At 52.3% G+C, this 23,253-nt stretch overlaps 10 protein-coding genes across 10 annotated transcripts; 4 read left to right on the top strand and 6 right to left on the bottom strand.

Annotated features, from left to right (window-relative positions):
- Positions 1-849: 849 nt before the first annotated feature.
- EI97DRAFT_247286 (uncharacterized protein) lies at positions 850-2,089 on the bottom strand. The gene has a single exon (XM_033794107.1). It carries the CDS (start codon positions 1,812-1,814, stop codon positions 1,035-1,037), a length of 780 nt encoding a protein of 259 aa, XP_033655707.1. The 5' UTR covers positions 1,815-2,089; the 3' UTR covers positions 850-1,034.
- On the bottom strand, positions 2,064-4,603 carry EI97DRAFT_247184 (kinase-like protein). The gene is made up of 5 exons (XM_033794105.1): positions 3,881-4,603; positions 3,616-3,831; positions 3,064-3,536; positions 2,516-3,014; positions 2,064-2,454 (listed from the first exon to the last, which is right to left on the bottom strand). Exons 1-5 carry the CDS (start codon positions 4,193-4,195, stop codon positions 2,296-2,298), a joined length of 1,662 nt encoding a protein of 553 aa, XP_033655706.1. The 5' UTR covers positions 4,196-4,603; the 3' UTR covers positions 2,064-2,295.
- On the top strand, positions 4,372-6,413 carry EI97DRAFT_247271 (uncharacterized protein). Its single transcript, XM_033794106.1, has 3 exons — positions 4,372-4,599; positions 4,652-6,095; positions 6,147-6,413. Exons 1-3 carry the CDS (start codon positions 4,547-4,549, stop codon positions 6,177-6,179), a joined length of 1,530 nt encoding a protein of 509 aa, XP_033655705.1. The 5' UTR covers positions 4,372-4,546; the 3' UTR covers positions 6,180-6,413.
- A 704-nt stretch (positions 6,414-7,117) lies between these two features.
- On the top strand, positions 7,118-9,198 carry EI97DRAFT_372791 (uncharacterized protein; the record flags this gene model as incomplete). Its single annotated transcript, XM_033795373.1, has 2 exons — positions 7,118-8,133; positions 8,181-9,198. 2 exons carry the CDS (start codon positions 7,118-7,120, stop codon positions 9,196-9,198), a joined length of 2,034 nt encoding a protein of 677 aa, XP_033655704.1.
- A 1,727-nt stretch (positions 9,199-10,925) lies between these two features.
- On the top strand, positions 10,926-14,849 carry EI97DRAFT_440676 (uncharacterized protein; the record flags this gene model as incomplete). Its single annotated transcript, XM_033799652.1, has 3 exons — positions 10,926-11,143; positions 11,496-11,818; positions 11,992-14,849. The coding sequence occupies 3 exons, from the start codon at positions 10,926-10,928 to the stop codon at positions 14,847-14,849; spliced, it is 3,399 nt and encodes a 1,132-aa protein (XP_033655703.1).
- An 835-nt stretch (positions 14,850-15,684) lies between these two features.
- On the bottom strand, positions 15,685-17,246 carry EI97DRAFT_465529 (uncharacterized protein). The gene is made up of 3 exons (XM_033801472.1): positions 16,611-17,246; positions 16,488-16,552; positions 15,685-16,419 (listed from the first exon to the last, which is right to left on the bottom strand). The coding sequence occupies exons 1-3, from the start codon at positions 16,861-16,863 to the stop codon at positions 15,832-15,834; spliced, it is 906 nt and encodes a 301-aa protein (XP_033655702.1). The 5' UTR covers positions 16,864-17,246; the 3' UTR covers positions 15,685-15,831.
- Positions 17,247-17,451: 205 nt separating this feature from the next.
- EI97DRAFT_448888 (kinase-like protein) lies at positions 17,452-18,621 on the top strand (the record flags this gene model as incomplete). The annotated part of the gene is made up of 5 exons (XM_033800187.1): positions 17,452-17,926; positions 18,045-18,050; positions 18,100-18,212; positions 18,256-18,363; positions 18,493-18,621. The coding sequence occupies 5 exons, from the start codon at positions 17,452-17,454 to the stop codon at positions 18,619-18,621; spliced, it is 831 nt and encodes a 276-aa protein (XP_033655701.1).
- EI97DRAFT_431433 (galactose oxidase) lies at positions 18,554-19,953 on the bottom strand. The gene has a single exon (XM_033797931.1). It carries the CDS (start codon positions 19,784-19,786, stop codon positions 18,752-18,754), a length of 1,035 nt encoding a protein of 344 aa, XP_033655700.1. The 5' UTR covers positions 19,787-19,953; the 3' UTR covers positions 18,554-18,751.
- A 233-nt stretch (positions 19,954-20,186) lies between these two features.
- Positions 20,187-21,296, bottom strand: EI97DRAFT_492713 (uncharacterized protein). Its single transcript, XM_033802330.1, has one exon. The coding sequence runs from the start codon at positions 21,117-21,119 to the stop codon at positions 20,289-20,291; it is 831 nt and encodes a 276-aa protein (XP_033655699.1). The 5' UTR covers positions 21,120-21,296; the 3' UTR covers positions 20,187-20,288.
- A 374-nt stretch (positions 21,297-21,670) lies between these two features.
- Positions 21,671-22,545, bottom strand: EI97DRAFT_431430 (uncharacterized protein). The gene has a single exon (XM_033797930.1). It carries the CDS (start codon positions 22,529-22,531, stop codon positions 21,818-21,820), a length of 714 nt encoding a protein of 237 aa, XP_033655698.1. The 5' UTR covers positions 22,532-22,545; the 3' UTR covers positions 21,671-21,817.
- Between the last annotated feature and the right edge of the window lie 708 nt (positions 22,546-23,253).

Raw genomic sequence — 23,253 nt, 5'->3', positions numbered from 1 at the left:
CTACGACTATCCAGTACGAGGTCACCGATATCAACGAAGGCCATTACGAAGTCAAACAGATCGCGAGCGAGAAACCCGCCGATCTGAACAGCGGCAGTCGCAAAGAGTTCAGTTGCTATGTCGGCGTCTTCTCCGTAAGGAGTCTGATACCGATACCGAGTTCACTTGCAAGCGACAGTGCTGACTCGACCTCTTTATCCAGGTGCATGTGTATGTCGACCCGGATGACAAGGAGATTGCAGCCTAGCCGTGAGTCCTTGGAATGCCAATTGGCAACGGGTACAGAGCTGGATTGCAGAGTGGATTGCAGCTCCACATCGTCCTCGTCGCCTTCTGCGGCAGTATCAGGTTCTTCCTCGAAGGGAATACGTTGCGATGTGAACTTCATCTCCTTCCGCTCTCGCAGTATGGTGATAAGGTTGACTTCACGGGCGATGTCATGTCTTTTTAGACGACTGTAGCTGGATAGAAATACCTGAGGAAAACGGACACCTGGCCAGGACATACTACGCATTCCAGGGCCACTAACTAGGCAGTCAATGAAGAACAATCGTTGTTCAGAAGCTTTTACACACAACACACCTTGGATAATATACAAAACGTTGACTTTGTGCGTAATAGTATGTTGAAGCACGGAATTCCAGTTATGCAGCTAGGCTAGTTGTACGCAGCCCAGGAATGCAACCGCAGAAATCGGCTTACCACACAGGAATAGATGGGCACCTACCAGTAGAAAAGGAATTCCTAGTAATCCCGAGGGTATCCACCCGTCCCAGGAAACGGTGTTGCGCTGCAAAGACAAACTCTGCCCTGCTTCCATGCGGTCTAGAAACCGGTACCATAGTCCAGAACAAGATATTTCTCCTAGCAATATTCAGAGGAACATTCCCATCTTAGTTCCGTGTCCTTGTAGCGGGAGGAGGACTCGATTCGAGAGAGGAGTCCGACTGGTATTTTCGAGAGGCTTCAGAGTCCCGTTTCGGCGTCGTCAATTGAACCACTGGAGGCGAAAGTTCATGTGCAGGAGGTGGTGGTTAATCCCGAGCTGACCGGAACACAACAACTCGCGGCTTTTGTTTACGGGATTTTTTAGAGCTTGATGGCGTGTCACCCTTGCTTTGAAGTTTTTGCTGTTGTGAGCCTCTATCGCTAGTCGACCTTTCTGTCGGTCCAGTAGGAGGATCTGGAGGGCCCAACTCGTAATCTTGAGCGGCTTCGGGATCGCGTTTCTGCGTCGTCAAATGTGCAGGAGCTGGTTGTTCATTCCAACCTTTCCGCCACACAACAATTTGCGGCTTTTGTTTACTAGATTTCTTGTACGTTAATGGCTTTTTATCCGTACTTTGAAGGTTTTGCTGTTGTAAGCCTCTATCACTAGTCGACCTTTCTGTCGGTCCAGTAGGAGGATCTGGAGGGCCCAACTCGTAATTCGTCAAATGTGCAGGAGCTGATTGTTCATCCCAAGCTTTCCGCCGCACAACAACTCGCGGTTTTTGCTTACGCCGACCAAAGTAGTCTGCTAACTTTTTGCTTGTGCGATTGCCCTCCTTGTTGTCAGATTTCGTTGGGGGCGGATGCGAATACTCGCGCTGTCTCTTCGGTGCATGCGCAGGGAGAGGATCCGGTGGTGGAGTCGAGGGTGCAACCATGACACGGGTAGCGGCTGCGCTGCTGTTATCGCTCGCTTCAAGTATTGGGTGGTAGTTTTGATGGATACCGGGAGCCGGCGCTATGGCCGGCGACTGCGGCATCCAAGGAATCGGGTCTCGAGGGGGACTGGTTGGGGTATATGGGATATTCGTATCGTTCCCCATATTTCGAGGAGGGTGACCTCGAGTGGATGGAATGCTTCCCTCGCTTCCGTCTTCCAGTTCGAATTCGTCAGGTGCAACCAAATCGTTCCCTTGTGCGAGGACATCTTGCGTCTTCTTATCCCACCATTCCGCAATCGGCGACAATGTCAGGTCTTGAATGCCATCCACGCCTTTAATCTCGCCATCGAGCGAGGAGAAGATGACCTGGACACAGGTTAGAAATTTGAGCTGGAATGATTTTCGAGTGTTTGACTTTCCAGAGAACCGACTTTTCTCAATAGTCGAACTGGTTCTCCAAATTCCAACTCCATTCGCGGCTTGCCCTTTGACAGCCACGTTCTGTGCTTAAACCTGGCAACGTGGACGTTGTGAAGCCCCTCCGCTTCCCGAGCACGAGAGACAACCTTGTGGTATTTCCTCCATGTCTGGTTGAATGCCGCTTGGTCAATCACATCAGGGTTCAAATCTGCTATCCCTGTGTTCATCTTGCGGTCGACACCAGGCTGGGTGCTTGAACGGATGTCGGATCACTGTCAGATTTTGGAGTCATGTCAAATACTTCTGCGTGCGTGGATGCGCCTGCGTGACCCTCCGAGAAGCTGCCATAATCCGTGACTCGATTCTCGTACTGATTCCCGTACTGTCACAACTTTAGAATCGTCATCTGAAGCAGGAATTGGGCGTGGCATGGGCACACCGACCTCCTCCTTGGTAATGGCTTTTGCGGCACTTCCAGCCGATTGTTGTTCCCAGTGATGCGATGTTAAAGAAAGCTCATCCGTGGATGGTGGGACGCCACCGCCAGCTAGTTTTGACACAGAATTTTGGGACGATTCTGGTCTCTCGCTTCCCCTCGCTTCATCGGCTTTTCCAATGTTACTGGGATGATTGGGGATTTGGCTCCTTGAGCCATGATTCCGTGGCGGTAGCGTTAGGTTGTTTTCTGCGATTTGACCGTTGCCTGAAGGTTTCACAATCCCGATTTGAGAAGTCCCTTTCCCCTTGAGATCTTCGCTGCTTTTGGCCACCCGGGCATCCTGTGTTGAAGCTGCTGATCCGACTGTGTCTTTATTCACTGTAGGTCCTCTCAAGGTGCTCCAACGAGCAGATGCTTCAGTGCAATCGAACGATTCCTCTGTCTCTGTTACGTTCGCGATCTCGAGCGAAACGATGAGCGGGTCCAATCCTGTGCGCACAAACCTAGAACCTTGTCAGTCAGACCGAGACCAAGAACGCCCTATATACATACCCCGAAAACTCAGATGAGGACCTCGGAGAGCCTCTTTGAGATGCAAACCATGGATGTTCAAGCGCTTTTGGAGCTGATGGCCGTTCTTGCGGCTTGGCCGCCATGAGAAGTCGACAAAGCGCCTGACCGTGTTCTGTAACACTGAGGCTGACCAACTTCCCCAACGGAAAAGATGTTTTGCCTTTCACGTACGATGCAAGTGTTCGTGTATTGTCGAATGGCGACTCGCCAGATAGACTTCGGAAGATGATCTCGCCAACTGACCAGATGTCGACCGCGAACGTGTAGCCGCGCTCACGGGCAAAGTCTTCTGCATCCAGCATTCCGCTCTGAACCATGATCTCCGGAGCGAGAAAGCCTGGGGTACCACTGAAGGTTCGGAGTTCGGTGACGCCTTCCTCGGCCCGTTTTGAGATGCCAAAGTCTGCGATCTTCACCCACCAGTGTGGGCCCATCTCTTTGATGAGAATGTTCTGTTCCCGTGTCAGTCCAGCATCGTGGGGCCTAGTACGCTGCATCTATGTCTCGCCAGCCACGAAGAGAAACACTCACGGCTGGTTTGAGATCGCGGTGTGCAAATCCGTTCTCATGCATGTATGTAAGACCTTCCAAAACCTGGAAAGCGATCTGTTGCGCATCTGGCTCTGGTAATTTGGAGCGGAGCTGGAGAAGTTTTTGCAGGTCTCCGTGAGGAAGAAACTCCATGGCGATGAAGACTGCATCTTCACTTTCATACCAGCCATAGGACTCGACAAAATATGTTCTGTACTAATACACTGTCAGCTGAGCGTTGATACACTCAAGGAGAGATACTGACCCTTGGGTGAGAAAACTTTGCCATCGCTTCAAGCTCTCTGCTATAATCCACGGATTGAGATCCTTGCATCCGTTTCCGGACCATCTTGACCGCTCTCTCCGTGATGTCGCCTTTGCCTTCAATAAGGGTCTCCTTCCATACGAGGCCAAAGCCGCCCTGGCCTAGCGTTTTTGTTCGCTGCCATTTTTGTTCTATTCGGATCTTCCGCTGACCGCTGCCGCGTCCTGATGTCTCTATGATATGGCGGGTGATACCTCCTCCTTCACTAGTCGTCCGTAGTCTCGAGTCACGCACCGGGTCGGACACAGGTGGCATTTTGAAAGCGATGGCAGCAGTCGACTAGAGCACGGAAACTAGCGCCAGGACTTAGACTACGAGGTTGCTTGAGAGAACGGAGCAAGTAGTGAGGGGAATGTCTCAGCCTCGTTCCCTGCGGCTGTCGATGCACCCCTCATCAACACATCAATCGATGATTTCCGAAAGCAGCTTAGTGTGAATGCAGCTCATCTCTCCAGGCGCCGCCCAAGGAACGTCAGATGAACAGTTGCTTCTGCCACCTCCAGCCTTCAGAAGCTGCCTCATCTCCACCTCATAAATCTGGAAACAACATACTTACTTGGCTGGGGACACCCGTCCTGTACCACGCAATTTCGTGCGGCCTTAACTATGCCAGTAGGATTGGTGCTTGCCGGATTGGCGACAGCTGACCTAGTGATCAAGTAAAATGTACTCCTTGCCGTTCATCCGCAGCTGAATATTGACAGGGTCGAGATACGGGAAAGAGCTTGTTCGGCTTTGTTCGTCATTCAGGAATGCCGGGCGTGAGATCCAGGAGCGGATCATAATCATCGAATCGACGTGGTTGAAGGCTCAATACCAGATAGAATTTCTGACCAAGATATGGAAAACTCTCGACGTCACACACCAGGAGCAACAGAGCCAGATACTGGACATCTTGGAGACCAAACTGAAGGCAGCTATTGTGCAAGTGCAGAGAGTGCAACGCAGGCATGCTGGTCGGGAGGACGACATCAAAAGATGGAAGTACGCCTTGGTCAAAGACAGTATTGACAATGCGATTGAGGGACTGGAAGTGTGGCAAAAGATCTTCGATCCGTCCTGGTACCTCATTATGAGGATGGCAAGCCGCGTAATCGATGAAGAGCTGCAGGAAGTGGCTGACGAACCAAAAGTTGGAACCATGTCTACTGCATTGGCGTTCAGGAGGTCCTTAAAATCAGATCGCGATACCAAGGTCTCCGTCTTCCTTCCCAAAGACGGTTTGGTTGACGCGCTTCGAGAACCCATCCCTTACAGTACGGCGGAACTGATGCGCAGATCTCCCACAAGTGACAAGTGGTACATCGTTGATTCGGTCCCATGTCTACCAGACGTCAGTGCTCGGACTCTCACTGAAGATGTTCGCGATCTTGCTCGCAAGCTCTCTGCGACGGATCCGATGGCTTTTGGCCTACTCCAGTGCCGTGGAGTCGTTCGCATATTGAAGCCTGACCAACGCACGCCAGCATCTTTCGACTTCGTCTTCTATGAGCCTGGAAGGCTCAAAGCTCCTCGTAGCCTTCGCGACATCTTGCTATTTCCAGACACCGACATCTCCTTAAGCATTCGGTTCTCCATAGCACAGACACTAGCGCAGTCGATCAGTTACGTGCACACCTGCAATTTCGTACACAAAGGTATCAGGCCTGAGACCATTCTGGTTTTCGAAGATGAGAGATCGGTGCTTTCTGGATCCTTCCTCGTGGGATTCGAGAAATTCCGAACTGTTTCTGGATATACTCTTCGAGCTGGTGATTGCGCATGGGAGAAAAATTTATACCGGCACCCGCGTCGACAAGGCCTGCAGCCTGAGGATGAATATGTAATGCAGCACGACATCTATAGCCTTGGGGTCTGTCTTCTGGAGGTTGGACTTTGGCAGTCTCTGGTGTTGTACGGTCCAGCACCCTCTGCATCGGGACTGTTGCAATCCTTTCTGAACGAGAGCGAAGATAATTGTCGTGAACCAGGCCTTTTGAAAGACCACCTCGTCGATCTTGCGAAGCGAAGCTTGCCATGCCGGATGGGAGACAAATATACCGATGTGGTTGTGAATTGCCTGACATGCCTAGATGAAGATAACATGGATTTTGGAGACCAGACCGAGTTCGAGGACGAAGATGGAATTCTCGTAGGGGTGCGTTACATTGAGAAGGTAGGAGCGGATTTCTGAGTTAAAGAGGTCAGATACTGATTCAACATGAAGGTACTCGTCCAGCTGAACAACATCTCCATCTGATGACAACCAGGATAACAAGATATATGCTATCTCGACTTACATCCTCATGGTTTCTTGGCTTTCGAACCCTTGTTCGAAAATGTCACCTTTCTGAGTCTTTCTGCAACTGTTCCAACTGGCCGTGCAAGTAAAGAAGAGTTGAGACACGCTGAAGATCACTTGAGCAAGCTAACGAGATTAACCAATACAGTAAGTTGAAATTAGCAACGCTGGATTGTATCTGGAAGTGATGAATACGCAAGCTGGAAGTGGTGAATGTGCAAACTGGAAGTGATGAATGTGGATGTGATGAGGATCGGATGGTTGCATTGATGTCCAAGCTCAGGGAAGCGACTACTACCTAGGTAAGCGTACATGCCAAGCATGTATGCACGGGCCACAAAAGCACACCACAGGGTCAGGCTTTTCGAAGACACCAGACGAAACCCATCACGACCACACCAGACCTAGAGTCGAGCTCAGCGGATATGGGCAAGCGTAGGAGGTCGGAACATGATAAGCACCGCGACTTTGGTATCGGTGCTACTTTAGCACACCTCGCGGAGAACGGCGATAGAGCTGGACTGGCAACATCCACGTCGCTTGACGAAGATGAGAATGACGACTGGACGACGATTGGAGCGCCGAAGAAAAGACGGATTTCGAATGACAGGGCAGACATCCCTGGTGCTGCTGTATCTGGCGTCCGTCCGAGAACCGATGTTTCAACCTCACATAACTCGGACAGGCCATCAATGAAAGAATCTCATAAACAGAAAATGGAGAAGGCGGAGCAAATGGACTTGGATCCTTTCCGTCTTTTTCCCAGCGATCAAAAGAGCCAACGCAGTTTGCCCGCTAACCCCTTCTCAACTCATTCTCACCCTACCATCGAGCAACCCACCCATGATGCTTCTCCTCTCACCTCTTCCCATGAGGCGCACAAGAAAAGCGACAAGATGGGGAGGAAAACGGAAAAGCGTCATGATGGGGACGGCCACAATAAAGACACGAAAGAGCGTTATCCAACCATTGAGTATTCGCATAACTATCGTTTGCGGTCGCAAGTACGCATCGCCGACTTACAGGGTCTCGTCTTGTATCTCCTAGCAGATGGTCCTGCGCCCCAATGGGTAGCTGTAAAGCACAGCTCAAGCATACGTCAAGTCGTAGTTCTCATGGTACCTGGCTTGGAGCTGGGCATGTTTACTGGCGACATCTCTCTTGCCCTCGACCAACCTTCTGGAAGTGAACCGAATGAAAACGGGAAAAAGCAATCTGGCAGCTCTTTCAGCGCACACCATGGCATCCGGCGCAAGCCGTTGGTAATGTCGCCTGACGACTATTATCCTAGAACCCTGAAGCGCGAACGCCTTCCAGATCCCTTGAAGCCCCTCTCCGACATCTTCCCTCATGTGTGGCCGGTGGTTGGGACAGGCGAATACCGTGGAAAGGATAGTGCGAAGCAGTTTTACCGTTTAGTCTCGCCGATGCAGACCATGCTTGTATCGCCACTCCCACAGAGGAGAGAAGAGAAATGGAAGTCAAAAGAGCGCAGGGGACCAACCCAGCAAAAGACTGAACACTGGGAGAACAAGCGGACTCCTATCATAAAATACATTGTTTCACTTGAAGAGCAACGCGAGAACAATATTGTGCCCCATCCAGCATGGTTTATTACGCCAGAAGCGAAAGAAGCTGCGCAGCAGAGGCGCAGAGCAGCGGGGCAGATGATCGAAGATGGTTGGGTTGACAGTGCCGTGTCTTGTCTCGAAGATGGTGAGGTTCCGGAGAAGGACATCGAGAGTGGAAGTCTGACGGCCGGGAGGCAAATCATTGCAATTGACTGCGAGATGTGCCTTGCGGCGCAGAGAGAAATGGTCCTCACTCGAATAAGTCTTGTAGACTGGGATGGGAAGACTATCCTCGATGAATTGGTTAAACCCGATCTTCCGATTGAGGACTACGTTACACAGTAAGTGTGATATTGTCACAAGTAAGATTATGCGCTGACTTGAACAGATTCTCGGGAATAACAGAGGAGATGCTCAAAAACGTCACGACGAGTCTCTCAGATATTCAGCAGAAACTGCTGACTATTCTCACACCACGAACGATTCTGGTTGGACATTCCCTGGAGTCGGATCTTAATGCACTAAAGTTCACGCACCCTTTCCTCGTTGACACTTCCATTGCATATCCGCATCCAAACTATCCAACCAACAAGCATTCCCTGAAGTGGCTGTGTCAGAAATTCCTCAAAGGGAGAGAGATACAGCAAGGAAGCAAGGGTCATGACAGCATTGAGGATGCTCTCGCCTGTTTGGACCTGGTTAAAGAGAAGTGCGAACGTGGTCCGGCATTCGGGACCGCTGCTACCAACACGGAGCCGATATTCAAACGCCTTGCACGCAGTGTCCGCAACCAATCTGCCGACAACTTGAGGGCAGGCGCGCTGGTCGACTGGGGCTTTCCGAAGCGGGGCTACGGCGGTTCCGCGCAGATAGCAATCGGGTGTCGGAACGACGAAGAAGTTGTCGCCGGCATTGAATCGGCTGTCAAGGGGCAGGCTGTGGGAGAAAGCGGCGCTACGGAGCAAGTCAACTTCGTATGGGGTCGGCTGCGGGAGTTAGAGATCCTCCGCGGATGGTGGGACGAGACGAAGAGTGATGATGTTGAAGAGATGCGGCAAGAAGCTTTGAAGCGTCTTGGGCGCCCGATTACCTTCGAAGAGGACGAAGTGGACGAAGTGACTGAAGTTTCAAGCAGCGAGCTCGCAAAGGCGGTTGCCAGCACCGTCGACAACATTGCCAAGGTCTACGATTCGCTGCCACGAGGCACAGCGTTCATTGTATACAGCGGCAGCGGCGATCCGCGAGAAATTCGTCGTTTGTCAACCATGCAGCGGCAGCATCACAAGGAAATGAGGACGAAAGACTGGGACGACCGCACCGTGAAGTGGACGGATACGGAAACGCAAGCTCTTTCCGATGCGATTCTGACGGCGCGACAGGGCATCTCATTCGTCAAAGTCAAGTGAGACGAGTATTTGTGTCACGGGTTGTACGACACTGGCTGCAATCTCCCACAGTCCAGCGCGAAGTTTTAAGCTGGAACTCTATGCGAAGTGGCTGAATTAGTATCGATTCTGCGTGCCGGTTTTGAGGGTTATTGCCTATCGCGTGGGATATTGTTGGTTGTGAAGTAGGCTAATAGACGGTGTCTAGGGCGTCATGCGGCAGGGCGCGCGTGGCACAACGGTTGTATCGTGTTGATGGCGGCGAACCGGAAGCACAAGCGGCATATTCTACAAGGGCCGTTGCAGAGAGTACTATTCGAAGGCATAAAACGAAATGAAACGATGCACGAGTAAGCACGTTTATCCAAGGATAGTATTTGCGTTCTGTACGATAGCCCAGCCTGCAGGCAAAAATACTTGAGGGCGGTGAAGTGCAGCCGCTTTTTGATGGGCTGTGAAACCACCACTGCCCTGCCCACACTTTGATGAAGGAGAATGATGTGATGGGGTTCGGACCGTTTCTTCCTTGCAAAATAGCGGACTAACGTAGCGTCATATTACTGTTCCAGCCAGGGGCAAACGGGTGATTAGTTTATTATATCTATGATGTGTAGATAGTACAAGCACCGCACTACGGTACACAGGGCCCGGAGTGTCGCAATGTTACACAGCCCTATGTACCTATACACACAAGTACATACATGATAAGTGAAACAATAGATATGCATTGAGCCATTTGTAGATATGTCGCTCTGTGGGAACTGGCTGACAGGGTTCTAGAAGTGCTTTTCATGCGCTAACTGTGAAGACTTCAGTTGCGGCGTCGGGCGACCGCAGCGACAGGTCATAATAATGAACCGGGATAGCCCGGATAGAGTTCAAGATAGGCGCGCATCGTGTTGGCTACGTCCGTTATGCAATTATCGGACGGTAATAGCCAGCGCTGGTTGCTTACCTTGGACCAGGGTGTGGGCATTCACTGCACCATCGGCATTCGATCAATGATATGCGCATTGTGGTGCGCCAATAAGCAAATCTTGTCTTGACGTTTATTGTTGGCTCTTTATCGTGCCTATTTCGGACCTTTCCAGCTGCCGGCCTGATTGGCTGCAGACGGCATATAGCGCAGTAGAGAGGCGGCCAAGCACTGTGCCACCGGTGAGGGAATAACGAGACGTTTCGGAATAGGATGGTCGTCTCAACCCAGGGTGGAATAGGCGAGCAGAGCAATAATAGCTGCTTTGCTAAACATGGTATAGCGGAGCTTATCGTTATTATTATTACTGTATCTCAACAGGTTGTGGCGATCAGACTTTGATTTGTTGTCCAATTGTCCCCTTCCTCGCCCCTTCCTTGTTCCCTTCCTGTTCCCTTTTGTCACCTTTTGCCTATTTTCTCCTCTTCCTCTTTGTCTCGACCACACGGTTCGTCATCGACTTTGATCACTTGCGAATCCGAGTTTCCGAGGTAGCTCCGTTGTCAGCAAAACCAGTACTACCACAGTATTCCGCATCCTCCCCGGCTTTACGCTGTCGTTAGGCGCATATCCCGTGGGTTTCTCGGAATAGGACCGCGCCGCTTCGTTCACCTGCATCCGAATGGGAATTACCTCATCATCAGGGTTCTCCGGCCTATTTTTGTTGACGCTGATCCTGGTCTAACTCAGCAACGACGTTCTTCTGCGACGCTCTCGGATCGCGTCTGCCAGTGAAGATTCGCATCGCGGGGCATCCGGGCGGCAACCAGCGATGCCAGAAGTAGCATCAGCGCTGGGCGCATCGCGAGCGACCGTTGGAGAATGCAACCGCTGCCACAGTATCGTCGGCGAATTCTTCAACCTGTTCCACAGAGTCCCAGGGTCCAGCTCCTACTATTTGCCCGCGTTGCTTGGATCGTGGAGTAGCAGATTGACGCCTATGACCGGCAGTCCGAGGACGGCGAGCCCCGGCAGTGATTTAGAGTCGTGGTAAGTAATCGCACTTCCCCTTTCTTGTTGAGTGTTTCTAGTTGCAGTCAGCAGCTTGCAAAGATGCGCGACTTGCGCGATGCAGCAGAGACAGGGCTGCATAGGCACTCTCTTTTTTCCCTCCTTTCGCTCGTCTCATACATATCCCCGTATTCCTCAACCATCCCATCCCAGTCGAGCACTATTTATTCGACAATGGGCCCTTAGCAATATGGTATGCGAGGCTTATTACCCCGGGCGCCAATCAATCGGGACATGGTATTTTAATTTTTTTCTTTAAGCGCGAATGCGCTAATGGACGCCCCAACCAATTTCCCACTATTATACGTTTATCATTCTATTAAACCCGCAGGGCCCGCATTATTGCGCTACGTTTTGCATTTTCCTGCTCTTTTGCGGCCTTTTGCGTCGCCGCCGTCGGTTGCCTCCTTCTTCGCTCGCTGTTGAGGCCTCGCTGCTGCTGCTGCCGCTGCTGCTGCTGCTGCTACGCACTTTTGCTTCCCCCTTTCTTACTTACTTACCATCGCCGCTGCCTTCATTCCTTCTCAACGCACGCAGATTTAAGAGCTAACCGTCTCTTCGCCTCAGTATCATCCAGCCGTTGGGTTGCCCCAAGTGCGGCGATACTCTTGGCTTACACGTTGTGGAGACCCCAGACCACAATCACGAGTATCGGTAAGTACACACTTCGATTGCAATAAGGCAGGCTTTGCACTTCTTTTACCTGTGAAAGTACACCTATGCTCTGTTCGTGGCGCTATTTATCGAGCGTCTTGCGTGGATCTTCCCTGCGTCGCTCCTCCCTTTGTCCTGTTCTTTGTCTATTGACACACACTTATCAATGGAAGATGTCCTATTCTGGTCTTACATTACTTTGTCACCTCCCTTTGTCTCTTACAATTGTATACCGCCTACTAACGGATACCCATATAGCGGGCGCGATCTTTTCCAACTATCTCGCATTGCATTGAAATGCGAGATATCGCCGGGTGTCGTAGAAGTGGTTAAACCTCACCTAGAAACGTTGCCGGCCGAGACGCGATCATCCAACCATAACGAGGAAGAGGGCCAGTCACAGTCTCCTCCAGTTTCTGCTGTCTCTCGGCCATCTTCACCTTCACCTTCACCTTCACCGCGCCCAAACATGGCCAACGCGGAAGTCGATGCTCGACCACCGCCAGAGCTGGTACATCGCCAGAATCCGTTACCGCAGGTGGAGTCGAACAGACTGCCTCCCCCGATGCAGTCACCCGGGGAGAGACCCACACTGCCTTCCATCGGGCTCACGCAGAAGTCGCCTCTCCCGTCGAGATCGCCGGCCGTGATGCCTGTGCACCGTGACGAACAGCCATATGCCCAACCTTTACCAAGGGAATCTCCAGCAGGTCTGGCGAACCGTAGCCGGGAAACACTACCTCCCATCTTGCATTCGCCCAGTCAAACACACCATTCCAGCACATACCCAACTGACCTCGACGCCATCGGCCGCATGCAAACGCAGATATCGCAGAATACGGGGGCGCTGAGTGCCCATGCGCGAAGGCTGCAGGATCTGCAAGATGTGTCCGAGCAGCAGCTCAATGGTATGCGGCGTGAGTTTCACGACCTGATCCATGCCAACATGAGCCGGTTGGGGGAGATGGTTACAGCACTACAACGAGATGTGCAAACGATGCGGCAGCAAGTAGCCGATCTGGATGACGCAATGGATAAAATATCACGGACCGTATCTGTCATCCAGGCACAGGGACCCGGAGCACTGGCGGCAGGATCATCCGCGGCTGCTCAGGCATCAGCCTTAGAGCTCATGGCTCAGCAACTGCACAATGTGTCCACGAAAGTGAACGAGGTCGACAGTCTGAAGATCAACATGGAGATAATGAAGGGGAGGATTCAACGACTCGAGGAGGGCACTGGCGCCGCGTCCACGCAGACGGTGCTGCCTCACCCTCAATATGCCGTCACCTCGTACGGGTCTACACCGACGCCAGCGACCCACGCGGGAACCCCAGTCCACGAGCATGCAGAGTCCGCTCAACCGGCACAGACCTTCACCGCTATCAACGGGCCGCCGAAACGAGTTTATTCGTATGCCGAAGAGCATCCAGACGCGGACCAGCGGCCCGATTCCTCTAAGCGTTTAAAGATCGCCACGATGGAACCCGGGAGCACGTACACCGTCTCTCAGCACCATCATAGCCCACAGGAACAACCGCACTCAGAAGATCCTCATGCCCGACCGCAATTCGCACACTCGCACTCGCAAGTTCAGTCCGCCTCATTCGCCTCCTCACACACCCTCTCCCACGACTCCATGCCTCCTGAATCGACCCTCCGCTCCTCCAACCCCACCTCGACGCTCCCGTCTCAAGGGCCCGTCACACCGGCCTACTACACCCAAGACGCTCCCTCGGACGAATCATGGCGCCCCCTTGAACAACGCAGCAGCACACGCGGTCGGCCCCGTGGCGGCCCCGGCTCACGAGGCGGTCGAGGACGTAAGAGCCTCCCGGCACAGCTGGTCCACTCGACGCCTGAATGGGAAAGAGATGATTGGCAGGGCGTCCCGGAAAGCCAGATCAGTCCGAATGGGTACTATACCGGTGGACCGAGAGCTGCACGGGGAACCTCCGTCATCAGGAGAGGCAGTGGTGGTGCAGCTGCGAACATCGTCTCATCGACACCCCGTGGACGACCGCCCAATGCCCAATATCAACAGCAACCAGGTGTACACCTCGGCATGCAAGGCGTGACTCCCGGCCTGGGCTCCCCAGGCTCCCTCAACGGAACGCCCATCCGCATGATGTCGGTAGCGCCGGGCCACGATCCGTACGCGCACACCAAGAAGACGCGGACGAAGCCGACGCGGAATGCCGACGGCGTGCTCATCCGCAAGGACGGACGGCCGGATATGCGGAGCCACAGCTCGGCGGCGAATTTGAGAAAGGTGCATGCGAAGAAGGAGAATGCGGCCAAGGAGAGGAGAGGGTCGGGTTTGGGGCCCTGGGGGGAGGAGAGCGCGAGTCCGCCTGCTCAGGGGACCCGGAAAGAGAAACAAGAACAACAGCAGGGTACGGAGACGCCGGGACGTGCGGGGTCGCCGGCGGCAGAAAAGTCGAAGACGGCGCTGGAGCGGGGAGATGAGGCCGAGTGGTCGGATCCGCAGATGCAGAAGCATCATTCCATCATGAAGCGGATTGCGCGTGGGTTGCAGGATTGGGAGAATATCGATCCTGGTAAGGCGCTGAGGCAGGAGAGGGAGGGGCATGGTGCGCATCCTGAGGACCACCAGCAGCAGCAGCAGCAGAAACAGAGGAGTGGGAGGAGCGGGAGTAAGAGCGAGAAGGACAAGGAGAATGCGAGGACTGCGGTGAATGGGCGCGGAGGTGGCATTAAGCAAGAGCATCATGATGAGAGGCGCGTGGTGCTTGATTCTCAGGATGGGGACGAGGAGATGCTGACGAGTGAGAGGGAAGAAAGAGATGAGGAGCCGGATGTCGATATGCGGGATCGGCCGGAGGAGGGCAATGAGGATCGCGGTGGTAGTGATGGAGATGAGATGAGGAGTCCGATGGCGAGGAGTGAAGGTGGTGAAATGCAGAGGGTTAAGGAGAAGGAGGGCCTGGTGAATGGGGGGGCTCGGGATGGAGGAGATGGTGCTGCTAGAGTCGTGGCCGCGGCGGAAGAGGAGGGAACGAGGGAGTAAGCATTCCGGTTTTCGAGGCTGTGGAACGGAAGTGGAATCACGGCTGCTGGTATCGATATCTTGCCCGACGTCATCTTCCCCAGCAACAAGGATGCAATCGAGCGTATATCGCCTGCATATCTCTTGCTTTTCAATGGGAGTCTGAGCATCCGGACCTCAACTCCTCAGCGAGGCACCCTTTGCGTTTTTCACACTTGGCGTTTTTATGGCGTTATCTACTAGAAACATGGCATCGAGCAAAGCAAGCAGTGTACGGAGTATCTATCTAGCATACAGAGCACAGCATATGGGTAGGGTTGGTACTATGATTATGCTTATGGGAGAATCTTGAATTTTTAGCAGTAGGCGGCGGCTTTGCCAACGGCGAGCGAGCGCGCGAGATGGGATTTAGTTAATTTATGCGGTTTATTCTTTCTATGGGTTTTGCGATGTGTGCTTGTGCTTGGAGTAGTTGGATGTCGTGAGTAATGAAGTGCTCATCCTGTGATGATCGCTCTCTAGTCATTTAAGCGTTACATAGTAGGTTCCTCTTTTTCGTTTTAGGTAGATGGGGGAGTAGAGCTATTTGAGGTATACTCGAAAGAGGCTTGCAAGGTTGGATGAGGGAAAGATAGTCGTGATCGCGGTGTACCGCGATCTTAGGAGAGAGCCTTCAGACAGTGACGGTGATTCCAAGGTTACTTTGTTTGAAGTAGATCATCTCTTATTCGAATAGGTCTCAGGAATGCGAGATAAGACGGCCAAAGCCCTAGAGAAGCGCTCACTGAAGGGAAAAGACTCTTGTCACGTGACGCAATCATTCACCCCCTGGGCACAATTGAATGCTACCAAGACAGAGATGTTGAAGGTCAAATATCCTATATATACTCATTATCTTGCATATGTAACCGCTTCCCCAAGCTAAATCTCAAAACTATCATCGAAGCGCGTGAATCAATGTCTATGATGCGTCATGCTGGAAGTCCGGCACTGCGCCCTTCCTTCAATCCATTCGCCTCCGGTTAGAATCCGGATCCACCCCGGGCATCTCATTCACCGGCATCTCCACCAGCGGTAACCCCCGCTCCTCTGGCGCGGGCGAAGCATCTCGATACAGCGACGCGCTCGATGCCCGCTTGTTGTAGTACTCCGACGTCGTCGATGCGTCCGCCGACCGCATAGGCTCGTACGCCGATTCGCGACTCCCAAACTCCGACGGCGGCGCTGCAAAAGACGGCGCTCCGGGCGGTACATGCCCGCCCGGAGTCGGTGTATACTGTGCCTCGCCTCTCTTGCGGCGCAAAACGAGGAACGTTATAGCTGTCGCGAGGAGGCCTACGAGGGCGACGACGCCGATGGCGATGCCGACTTTCATTGCGGTGGAGAGGCCCGTTTCGTTGGTCTTTTGCGTGATTTGGTCGAGGGGTCGGGCGGAGATGGTGGGTTTGTGGAGGCGGGTTGAGGAGGCGGTGCTGGCGGGTGTGTTGGTCGGGGTCATGAGTTTGGTTACGATTATGGTTGTGGGAATGTTGACTTCGGTCGAGGTTAGGGATTGGTTGAAGAGGGCGCCGCAGTCTTCGAGGGAGGTTCCCTGGAAACGGGTTAGGAATTGAAGATGTAGGAAGGACGTAGGTAAGGGGCCCAATGGAGGAAACGTACATCGGCGCAGCAGTAGCCGGCTTGTGTGCCATTGTATGCGCAGTAGTATCCTTCTACGCAGGAAGCTGTGCATGTTAGACTTTATCTACGCGTCTTTTCCGTCGGGGGTTGGGGGCATCGTACTCCCATATAAATCTCGGCAGCAGTGTTCCCCCCTCTTCGGCTCATAGCAAACGTTCGAATATTGCAGCGAGAAGCACTCTTCCGCCTCCTTCTCGCAGGATTCGCACGTGGTTCCGCAAATTTCGAAAGCCGGGTCATATCCGTGAGGTGCTGTCTCGGTGTAGTTTTCTGGTGGGTACGCCCAGTAGGAGTATTCCTGGGCGCTGGCTAATGCTGCTGTTGTTGCCAGCACGATAACAACTGTATGACGCATGGCAGAGAGTAGAAAATACGTCTCGAGGACAGGATGCAGCGTGGGCGCTGGAAAGGGGGAAAAGATAAAGTTGGTTGTCCAACAACTCCAGATCTGAGATCAACAAGCCTCTGCCGCTGCCGGCGCGCAATCAGCCCCTTTGCTAGCTGTTTTGGTTTAACCCATGTTTGTAGGGCGGAACTCAACGTCAGACTGTCAGCATGGACATTCAGCCCCAGTGGGAGGATGATGAGATCGTGGCTAGGGAATGAGAGCGTGGAAACGTGCTGGATGCTTGAGGTCCATGTTGGCAGACAGTTCGATGACACGAGTAGCCTTCTGTGTAGTCGGACGTAATAGAGTCTGCATTGCTATTATAACATCTCAGTGTTGGTCGAGGGAGGAACTCCCGGAAGCGATGTTGGTTGGAGGTGAGATCCATGGATGGAGGTTGACGGACGGGAGCCTAACCCATCTGGGAAAGCTGCCGCGGCAACCTTGGCGGCTCGCCTAAACATACGAACTCAGAGGCTTCCCCATTGTACTCTGGCGCTCCTGGCGCTCTGCCCCTTCATTGCTCAAGGCTTGTTAATACTCGCCTCTTCCCATATGGCGCTGCGCATTGGACCGACCCTTCGAGGTGGAAAGGGAAAGTACGAGCTGCTGGAACAGTTGAAAGGCTCTACAGCCTTCAAAGCGAGAGTGGTGTCCAGCCACTCACCCAAGCAGAATGGCATGAGTTTCTGTATCGAAGTGTTTCATGAATCGACCGCTTATTATTTTTTTAGGGCTGTAGTGAAATCTGCTATTACGAATGATGAAATCTTTACGTTGAAGCGTGAATACCGCAATTACCAGAAAGTTGAAATCGCCTCGCGTCCACACATTCGAACTCCGTACGATGTCGTATGGCCAAATGACACTCAAGAAGACCAGTTGCATTTGCTATTTGAATGGATGGATCGTGACTTGCGGTTGGTGCCAGCCAACGTGTTCCGAGGCGATCAGAGGCTGCCTAGAGCCGTGTCCAAAGCAGTCTTGTCGGCTCTGATCATTTTCAAACAGCTTAACGTCGTCCACACAGGTACTATCTCTCCTGTTGCCAACATCCGTTGTACTAAACCGCTAGATATCTCCATAAACAACATCTTTCGTGTCCAACATCGATAGCCCTTCGCCAATCGCTAAATTGGGAGATTTAGGAAACTGTGAGTGCTGTATATACTCCACTGTCCATTGAAAGCCCTGATTCCGTAGTGGTTTCCGAGGGTTCTACACAATGTGTCCAGAGCCTGCCATGCAGAGCCCCTGAGGTGTGGCAGGGCTTGGGATGTCAACATCGCTCAGATGTATGGTCACTTGGTGTTACTGTTGGTGCTCCCGCCACGTTTTTACCACAAGCTAATGTCAAAGTTGGTGCATTCATTATCTCCGCAAACGATCTTCGGTCCTAGAGACAAGATTATCGAAGGTTTTACCGAAGCGTGGTGCATCGCGAAAATCATCCGTCTCCTCAGCCCGGTAGGCTAACTGGTCGATTCCGAAGCCTACAGTGAGGAGTTCGAGCTTGCTTAACAATTAGCAGTCATGGACAATTCCCTTGACGGCACAAAGCTCGTCAAAGTAGGCACTTTATGAGAGGAACTGCAGCGACTCTCGGATCCCCCTGTGTTACCGCAACTAATGAACTTCATCGAGTATTTGCTCGTCGTAGACCCCAGCAAGAGGCCAATGGCTTCAGAGGCGCTCCTGCACCCCTACCTACAATCTTCTCCGTAAAATGCTAAAACTGGTCAGGCCTTAACCAATTGCTTTGTAGAGATACCTGGGAGATGTGTAAAGGAGACTTGAGAACCGCATGCCATTTCAAGGTCCTACCATTGAAACCTCAACTACAACATCGGCCTTCTTAAGGAGTGAACTTGTCAAAGTATGCCGTTGGAGCCCCACCAAAAAGAAGACCGCCTCCCGGGACATACACGTCCTTCCCAACTCCCACCGCATAGGAGCCATGGCGTGGTACTCTCATGGGCACAAGCTTCTCCCAGGAATCACGAACTGCATCATACACCTCGGTCTCATTGAAAACGCCGGATTCGAGTTGTTGGTTGCCTTCCCCGCCAAACGTGTAGACCTTATTCCCAATCCGTCCAGCAGCTACTCCGCCTCGAGCAGTGGGCATCCTTGCGCTGCTAGTCGTCCAACCCTTCTCAATGTTGCGGAGGTCCAGGATGAACACTTCGTCCTTGACGTTGACTTGCCCTCGGTTCCTCCCGCCTAGGACATAGAACTTGTTCCCGACGACCGCAGCTCCTGCATGATCGCGCCTCCCAGGGACCCTCTTTGCCGCTTCAGGAACATCAAGCCACTTGGAGGACTTGGTATCATATACAGAAACAGTGTCGACGGTATCCTGTCTTCTTTCGCCTTCAAGTTCCAGCAACTTCATACCTCCAGCCAAAAAGATCTTCCCATCGTATACCCCAACAGCAGCACTACCCGCCTCCTGCCCCGGCGGCATTGGCGGGATGGCGTTCCAGCGGTTACTTTCAGGGTTATAGAGCCATGAGTCTCCCACAGCGGTCCAGGATCTCGATCCATCCGATGCATCCGCCAAAGCACCGAGAACGTAGATCTTTCCATTGACCACAGCCGCGTTGACATGATTGATGGGTCTGGGTACTGGCGCTACGGTCTTCCAGGTGTTATCCGGGATCGAGTAGGACTGCACCAAATCGGTCGTGGCAATGGAGTCACCGTCCGGTACGATTCCTCCGAGTATGGCTATGGTGCTTGGTGGAAGGAATACAGTTGTGTGCTCCTGTCGAGGGGCCACTGTAATGTTTGCAAGAGGAGTCCATTTTCCCTGTTTGGTTGGAACCCCGAATGAGACATGGAGAGATGATATGAGCGCTATGATGGTGAATAATCCAAGGCTATGCATTGTGTTGGTCTGTTGTTCGCAAATGGTACTCTGGAAAGATGATGTGGCCTGCAGTTGACGTTGCCCATTTTATAGTACATAACGTGGGACTCTTCCGGCGCGAGACTACATGTAACAATCTGCGATGACAAACTCATCTCTGCTGCGCACTTTGACCATTACGCGACAGGATCGACCGCTTGAAGTGCAGTCAGTAAGACTGCAGAAATCACGACCAGGCACATGGATTACGCTTTTGCACTCCTCTGCTATCTCCGCACAGCGGGCTTACGATCAGGTCAGCATATTGTGCGCAAGTCGAAACTTGCATACTATGTAAACCAAGTAATTCAGCGGATTTGATGACCTTCTAACTTGTTAAAACAGAGCACTCGATCCTTGCACAACATGCATAGGCCTGGAACGGCAAGTTTTATACAAAGGCTGTTTAGACACTGTCAATGCTGATCTAAAAGTCTATGTCTAGCTAAAGAAACCCAAACCCCTTCCGTACAAAAGATGTTCAACTGAGAAGGCAATGCTCATAACTCAGGTCGCTGATCATGAGAACGTCACGGATCGCATCGTAAAGCTTGTCCACGTCGTCAGATTTAAATGGCAACCTATGACCAATGTTGAGTTCCACAACCCTCCGCGTGGACTCTTCGCAATAATCGTTTGCCAGTTTTCGGTGCCACTCGAGACCCGGATCCGATAGGCCGTGCATATGGACCGTCGGTATCTTCAAGATGGCTTCCTCTTCAACCCTCTCCGGAAACTCGAATTCCGTCGTGAGCGCGCCTGCCCTGCTAAGTGCAGGACTGGGTTTCTGGACCATCGGGTTCATTATCGAAGGTGGTGCGCGCCCGGCAAGCAGGATTCCGAACTTCCATTCCAACCCGTCGATTCCAATGGGCCCTGGACCAAGACGACCTTTGGGAAGCAAATGCGTAGCTTCCGCCTTGAGTCGTGTCTGTTGCTCCAATAAGAGGCTTGCAGCCACCTTCGCGCCTTGACTGAACCCCATCAAACCGATCCATGGTCCGGTTGCGCCCTCCTCATCATCAAGCAACATGGCACGCCGCAAACTCAGTCCGATATTTGCAATGACAACTTCGTCGGAAACTTCTTCCTGCGCGTCCTGCCATCGGCCCCAACGATAGAAAGGCCGAAGGTGACCATAGACAGGGACGATATCGGGGTGGGGTGGGCATTGGAAGGGTCCGTCGGCCCATACAAAACGGAAATAAGGCGCCAATTTCGCTTGCAGAGCCCTAGCTTGCATTTGAAAAGTGATTCCATTCACCCCGCCGCCGTGAAGGCAAAGAATGCGTGGTAGGGACAAGTGGTCCATGTCGGCGATGCTGAGAGCGAGAGAGAAGGAGAGAGAGTAAGAGATCTTCCAGAAGCTGTTGTGTGTTATAGCCGTGGATGGTGTGACGATGATTGTGGTTCAGAAACAAGTGCAACAAAGCTGAGGTCGTTGACGAAGGTCGCTGCGCGCGCCCCTACATTGGGACAAGAGGCAGGAAGGCTGTTGCAATCCGGCGGCACAACACCACTCATATAGGTAAGCACGATAAGTTTAGATAAACAAGCTGATTGGAAGGCACTATGCATCCTATGGGGAGCCGACCTCGTATCCCGGGAACCCGGAGTGTCTGCTCGGCTTATGTACATCTTGAACTAAGGTGTGAAAAGCCCCGACTTTGAGGACTTCTTCAGATATTCGCTTCGTTTCTAACTCTTCACTGCTGTTGTACCATGGCAACCTGGCAATATGAAAGTTAGTAGTCGCTGCGTCGTTAGACGAATGTCGCAAAACAGTGGATTTGACAGTGTCCAGTTTCGTGGACTGGTATGGAAGTCCCGTTGAGTTGCATAGTATCTATCTTACAAAGCCAGATAAAGAGGAAACCTCACGCACTCGATTCGAAAGCGCTTACACCTCCTCCAGTACTGCCTGAATGTCTAAGTGACAAAATCCCTTCTCGTTTGTTCAAGTCGCGACTGCGAATCTTCTCGATATCGCTTTCGGGGTATGTAACTCGCCTAGTTTTGCTTACTCTCCGGATCTTTCCTGTGGATAAAGCTCCTCTTCTTCGACAATGCCCTTCGCTGGCCTCCTATAAAGTGGCTAGGGAGATACCTAGAACTTGGCATCTTACGGAGCTCTTTGTGTCCTGAAGCGGTGGGCACAGCCTCATTTGGAACGCTATCCGCTGCATTTTCAAGCTTCTCATGTTCAAGCTTCTCTTTTGCCTGGATTTCAGCCCGTCGCTCAAGCTCATTTTCCGCCTCCGCAACTTCCTTTGGATCTTCGAAGCAGATCGCATCCTCATCCTCGGCGTCCTGGAATTCAGCCTCCGCCTCCTCGTCAAAGCCCATGCCATCGTCCCCATCCTCCATATCGGTATCCGCTCCTGTCGTGTTTGCCTCCAGGATTCCAGGTAGCTTGTCCAATTCGTTGCGCAACTTGCCTAAGATCTCCAAGGCCTCATTGTCATTGCGACGCACGGATGACTCGACGCATCTTCTAAAGGCGTTTTCAGCAGCGAGCCTCCACGCCTCGCCTTCGGACCAGTCGTCTTGTGCGCAGGCGATGAGCATGCAGTTCTTGATGACGTAGTACGGAGGAAGTGACTGGTCGCTGAGATTCTTCCTGACCTCTGCAATGCACTTTTCATATTCTTCCTGGTCGAAAAGGTCTTGGGCGGCTCGGTATTGCGCCTGGTAGGCGCGGCTGGGTGGATATGGGTCGGCCATGACGGCCGCGGTTTGGGGTTGTGGGTTCCAAGCGCAAGTCGCGGGCAAGGTTGTGGGGTTCCAAGGTTCCCAGATTGTCGGGTTGGGGGTTCAACACCACAGTGCGCCAACTCAGATTTTTCTTTTACTGTGTGCTCTATCCAGAGGGGAAACGAGAAGCAACAATCACATCATGTACTACATATTAATTGGAATCCAAGGCCGGGTCGCCCGTACCTGGGAACGAAATATCAACTGTCTTCAGCTTGGTAGAGTAGAACGTAGACCGATTTATATCGTATGAGATACGTATATGAGGCGAGTATTAGCTCAACTCCTTAACCTACATCGAGGCGACCTTCACAATTCGAATGTTCGCCGACACCGAAAGCCATAAGACCGTTGTCCCTGATTACTTAGCCCATCTTTGTTTGTAGAGTTCGTGGAATCATCCAGTTACAGGCATCAGTGGTCGCAAAAAGATATGGTGAACTTCAATGCAGCAGCGAAAGATGACCTGATTGCTACGCGAACACACCTTAGGAGGACGTGGTGCCTATGAAGACCAAACAAAGTATGATGCTAGCTCCTTTGAAGGCTTACTTCAAGCTATGGCCGTTTACATCACCTCTCTTTCCACATTACCTGGACGGAACTTGATAACATTATGAAAGTCAAGGGTAGCTCAGGCTTGCTCGTAGTGAGATACTGTAGTGAGATACTGTAATGAGATACATGTAATG

This window comes from Westerdykella ornata (assembly GCF_010094085.1).
Source record: "Westerdykella ornata strain CBS 379.55 unplaced genomic scaffold EI97scaffold_5, whole genome shotgun sequence".
In the NCBI taxonomy this organism is placed as follows: Eukaryota; Fungi; Ascomycota; class Dothideomycetes; order Pleosporales; family Sporormiaceae; genus Westerdykella; species Westerdykella ornata.
The sequence above is the reverse complement of the archived record's forward strand: the minus strand, read 5'-3'. Positions and strand labels throughout refer to the sequence as shown.